Here is a 5347-nt window from a genome sequence, read left to right on the forward strand (position 1 = left end):
CGTGTGTCTGCGTGGGTCTGTGTGGGTCTGTCTCCTTTAACACTTTCGAGGAGTCCCAGGAGTGTGTGCAGTTCTTGTCACCTTGGGTTAATGAGTCAAGTATCATCTGTCAAAGGAGAGGTTTTACTTGTGACAGTGCTGTCCCGTTTGAAAACTGTTTTGCCTGAATTTGCTTTGGTGGCTTTTACTAACGTGCAGTCCCTCTCTTCAGGGGTGGAGAAATAGGGTAATAACAGCATGTCTTTTACTAACGTGCAGTCCAGGGGTGGAGAAATAGGGTAATAACAGCATGAAGTGTGGATGTTTGAACAGACTTTTTTTTTAATCTCTTGCAGAGCAAAGAGTGGAAGATGTACGACTCATTCGAGATCAGCATCCAACTAAAATACCAGTAAGTCTGGTTCTTTTCACTTCAATTCCCACTCTCATGTTCTTTTTAGTAGTTAGAAACTTGTAAAAGAGCTGTCTGGGTGAGACCAAATTAAAATTTGTCTGTTCAGGGTGGTTAAGCCTGGATTTCAGAAACACTCTCACACTAGTCGCCAGCAGTCAGAGTGGCAGAGCGAGGTGCTAGCTGGGGACTGGAGGAAATGGAGTTTCCTGTGTACTGAAGTTGTGTGTTGTAACTTCAAAGAAAACCACACCTTGGCTGAGTGCTGAGATTCTCCTGCGTGTTCAGCTCTTCTCATCTCGGTGTTTTGCTTCTCCAAAAGAAGAATCTGCAGAGGTTAACCATGAAGAACACACAGTAATGTAGAGACAGATCAGGTTCTCATCACCAGTCTGTGCTGAGAAAGACAGAAACGCTTCTCTTCCAGGAAACAGGCCTGTGCTTGAGGTCTCCAGAGGTGCTGCTTGGCTGTCAGACCCTTCCACCTCACCTCAAAGAGGGGATCAGCCTTCACCTTGTCACTCTTCTGTAGCTGGTTGGCTCCAAATCCTGCCTGAATTTTTAATTTTTCTTTTATTTATGGCATCTTCAAGGTTACAAATACAAAACAAAGCATCCTACGAAGCAAAGGGCGGGGACTGTGATATATTGCTGATGAGTTCTTCGCAACTGGTGGGCTTTTGTGTGGCTGTCACTGCCGTAAGCAACACATGCAGCCATCCTTATGGTGGGACAGGGAAGGTCTCAGGAGATCATGGGAGGCAGAAGAGAGAACTTAAATCAGTCACCTCAGCCTTTGGCTCTCAGTGATCAGAGCTGATGATCCCTGTGAGTGAAAATTCTTCTGTGAACAAACCGCTTGCAAACTGTCTGCAGCTCCAGTGCAAGTTCATGAGCAGAAGCTGTTGTTGCCTCCATGTAAAATAAAAACTGAGAAGTTTTTCAGTGTCCCTTTAAAGTGCTTCACCCTGCAAAAGCTGCTGCTGTTTTACTGTGCTGCTGGACATGGGAACAAGTCATATTTTATAGCAGAGATTTTCTGCCTTTTCTGGAATGTGCAGTTTTCCCCAAAAGGCTGTTTCCTGATAAGATTGGTTTCTCACCCACCTTTCACAGATCACTTAGCTGGAGTCCCCAAGCTCTGTGCCCACAGATTAAAAACCATTGATTTATAGCAAAGCTCACATTTTTCAATCAGCCATGAACATATTACTAGCAAAAAATTCAGAGGTACCTAAACAACTTGCTGAAAAGGTGCAATGATATCATAGAATCATAGAATAGTTTGGATTGGGAGGGCCCTTAATGCTCATCCAGTCCCAACCCCCCTGCCAGCAGCAGGGACACCTTCCACTAGACCAGGTTGCTCAAAGCCTCATCCACCCTGGCCTTCAACACTTCCAGGGAGGAGCAGCCACAGCTTCCTTGGGCAACCTGTTCCAGTGTCTCACCACCCTCACAGTGAAGAACTTCTTCCTAATATCTAATCTAACCCTCCCCTCTTTCAGCTTAAACCCATTTCCCCTTGTTTTGTCATTAACTGCCCTTATGAAAAGTCCTTCCCCAGGTTTCTTGTAGCCCCTTCAGGTACTGGGAGGCCACTAGAAGGTCTCCCCGGAGCCTTCTCTTCTCCAGGCTGAACAGCCCCAACTCTCTCAGCCTGTCCTCACAGCAGAGCTGCTCCAGCCCTCGCATCATCCTGGTGGCCTCCTCTGGACTTGTTCTAACTGGTCCATGTAAACTCACAACTACAGCAGGGGCCTGCTGGGATCCCTGGAGACTTGCTGTGGTTGCCTGTCCTTGTCCTAGCTTGAGTCACTGCCTCGTTATTATCATTAGCAGTTCTGGATGAGATAAGATGGCAATGTCACGCTAGGTGCTAAATCCCTCCTGTGCTGTCAACATCCTTCGTTTTGCTGTTGGAAATATTATCTAAATAATATTATTTCCAATAATATTATACTATTTTTAAAAATAGTATTGTTGGGTTGGTTTTTTTTTTCCCTTCCCCTAAGAATGAGCCAGCATTTATTTAAACTGGTGTAAGGAAGTCTTTCTAATCTAATTAAATTGGCTCCATATCATTTCACCTGTGCAACTTTTGAATATCAACAGAGCCAGACCCCGTGAGCGTGGAGATGATCCAAGTGAATGGTGTCACGTAGCTACCGTCGAGTTAAAAACAACAAACCCCACGTGGCTGTGGAAACGGGAACGCACGGATTCTGAGATCATTTCTTAAAGCAGGAACTAAACACAGTTGCTGGGCAGGCTGCTTCTTAAATTGGCAAATCTGCCATTTCCTTGTGAATTAAGCAGTTACTACATTACAATCCTAACAGATTTACTGGTTCCTGAGCGTGCTGTCTTGAGATTAAGGAGGAGGAAATTCTCTCCTTTGAGGTTTTATACCTTTCAAAAGTAGTTTTCTCTCATGCATTCGAGTAGGGTGGAAGGTGAATGGAAGAGCATACTAACCTGGAGGTGGTGTTCTTAGAAAGAGCTGCCCTGAAACTGGAGAAATTCTAGTGAAAACTGCTTGAGTTTGCAGATTTCTGTAGCAGCCCAAACCCCTAGTCAGCCACTCTAATGTGCTAGAGGGAAATGTGCTTTATTTTTTCTTGGTTTCCCTTGTTGCTGGGTGGTTCAGTGCTAGATTAAATGATTCCAGGAAAATGAACTGTTCTAAAACAGCACTGAAGCTGTGGTTGTTTGCTGGTTAAATCCCTTTTTGTCACCCCTTTGTGCAGTGACTCTTACAAACAGGAGAGAGGGGCAGGTGAAGATAAATATAATTGTTCCTTTTCACTTCTGAGATGCTGCATTCAGTGGAGTTCAGCCTCTGCTGCGTGGAAAATGGAAGGGGGGAGATAAGGGCAGCAGACACTGTTTCTGCCTTTCACATCTTCTGCTCCTTTTTTTCTTTGTGTGTTTGTTTCTTTTTAGGTGATCATTGAAAGGTACAAGGGAGAGAAGCAGCTTCCAGTTTTGGATAAGACCAAGTTCCTGGTGCCAGATCATGTCAACATGAGCGAGCTAATCAAAATTATCAGGTAGTATGCTGTGATTTCCATGTAAGACTATGGTTCTTTGTTAATTCCCCACCTGGTGTCTACATTTGGGAACTCTTTAAATGGAAAATTCATCTAATGACCTTTTGGTATCATCACTAGGACAAATTCATGAGAAGGTCCTTTTCCTTTGGCTTTGCTGGGATTAAAAACAACTCTTGAAAAGAGCTGAGCTGGTAGTCTGCTTTCAAGAGAAATAACTGGTTGCCAGAGATGTAGGAGGGAGTCTTGGAGCCATGAATCCCTGTCTGCCATGGGTGCTTCTGGCCAGGGCCCCAGTGCTTCCTGCCTGGCTATTTTAGGATTTAAAAATAAAATATTTTTATTCTCAGTGTTCTGCCTGGGAGTCCCTCTCCCGAGATCCTTCCTCTTCCCACCCACTGCAGGGGGAGTTTGGGCTCACAGCCAGAGCTCTGAGCTGTCGTTTGGGGTTGATGTTGGCATCCTTTGATGAGGTTTCCCTCCATGACAAGAGTCAAAGCCTGAAAAACACCCGTTCAGAGCAGTGTCCCAGCTGTTTGCACAGACTGTGGCTTGAGCACTGCTCTGCCCTTGGTGCTTGAGAAAAGGCAAAGAGGAAATAGCCGTGGAGTGGAAGTTGTGTGGTCTAAAATTGTGGTCAGAAATTCTGCTACAAGTGCCTTTCTCCTGGCTTGGAAGGAATATTTGATTAGTAAGAGTTCTTCAGTGGTAAACTTGGAAGTTAGCAGCAAACCAGAGTTTGCTTTTGATCGGTCACGGTGTAGCAGAGAGCTGGTTCTTGGAGGCCACGAGTTGTAAAAACTGAGAGTTGTCCCACGTGTCCAAACAATTCCCTGCCTTGGAGGCTTGTAAAAAAACTGTCACAAGCAAATCTCCCAGCTCTTATGTGAGTAAGAAAGTGAGATGGGCTTTTGGAAGCAGGAACCAGATTGCTCAAGTCTTCCAGGATTTCTCATGAACATTAAAAGCCCTGGGCAAAAAAGGTGAAGGGCAAGCTGAAGGATTTTCCCCACCTTTTTTTCTTTGGCTTCGTTGTTAATAGATGACTTGGTACCAGCTGGACTTGGTCCTCAGCCAGCTCCTCTTGTGCAGAGCAAAGCCAGTCCTTCCCAGCCCTCAGAGAGCTGCTGCCTTCCCTCAGCCTGCCATCTCTGGGGTGATTACAGCTTGGTTTTGGATGGGCCTGTTCCAGGGCTGTGGCTGGGAGGCCAAATAAATCCTGATTTCATAGAATCATAGACTGGTTTGGGTTGGGAGAGACCTTAAAGATCATCCAGTTCCAACCCCCCTGCCAGCAGCAGGGACACCTTCCACTAGACCAGGTTGCTCAAAGCCTCATCCAGCCTGGCCTTGAACACTTCCAGGGAGGAGCAGCCACAACTTCCTTGGGCAACCTGGAAGCAATTTCTGGCTGCTCCTGCTCCTCAGCAGCGAGCGGAAGCTCTTGTGATCTGTTCTTTCCTTCTTTCTTTGGTTGCACCTTCACATTTCTGAGTTCCTCTTGTTTACTGGGTTTATGAAGTGGTAAGAGAGCTCCTCTCTGCAAACCTGCTTTCCAGGAGGCAGTTTAGCAGAAACACCTCTTTCCCCCCAGCTGGAATCTCTGGAAGTCAGCCTGGGTTTACATTTCCAGCGAGATGCTGTTGAGCTGAGCTGCAAACCAAAGGTCCTGCAGGCCTTGTGTGTTTGCTGGTTGGGCAGGGATCATCCTGGCCACGGGTACCTCGTCCCTTTCACTTCCATTTAATGCCCTTCTGGGGTGTAGCTTTTCCAGTGAAATGAGGGCTCTGTCAGTGGATGTATCTGTTTGGGTTAGTAGGTGAATTTACAGATCACAGAGTCACAGAATCACAGACTGGTGGGGTTGGAAGGGACCTCAGGAGATCATCCAGTCCAACCCCCC

The 5347-nt window shown here is 46.2% G+C and overlaps 1 protein-coding gene across 1 annotated transcript in view; it reads left to right on the forward strand.

Annotated features, from left to right (window-relative positions):
- Positions 1-331: 331 nt before the first annotated feature.
- The window catches only part of LOC104524106 (microtubule-associated proteins 1A/1B light chain 3B), a gene marked incomplete at its 5' end in the record, with an annotated part of 5882 nt that continues 866 nt past the window's right edge, over positions 332-5347 (forward strand). Inside the window, 2 exons of the mRNA XM_010166871.2 lie at positions 332-391; positions 3338-3444. Of these exons, the coding sequence (XP_010165173.2) occupies positions 332-391; positions 3338-3444 (167 nt within the window). The remainder of the gene's footprint in view (positions 392-3337; positions 3445-5347) is intronic.

The sequence above is a fragment of the Antrostomus carolinensis genome, unplaced genomic scaffold (assembly GCF_000700745.2).
Source record: "Antrostomus carolinensis isolate BGI_N321 unplaced genomic scaffold, ASM70074v2 scaffold24104, whole genome shotgun sequence".
NCBI classification, from domain to species: domain Eukaryota; kingdom Metazoa; phylum Chordata; class Aves; order Caprimulgiformes; family Caprimulgidae; genus Antrostomus; species Antrostomus carolinensis.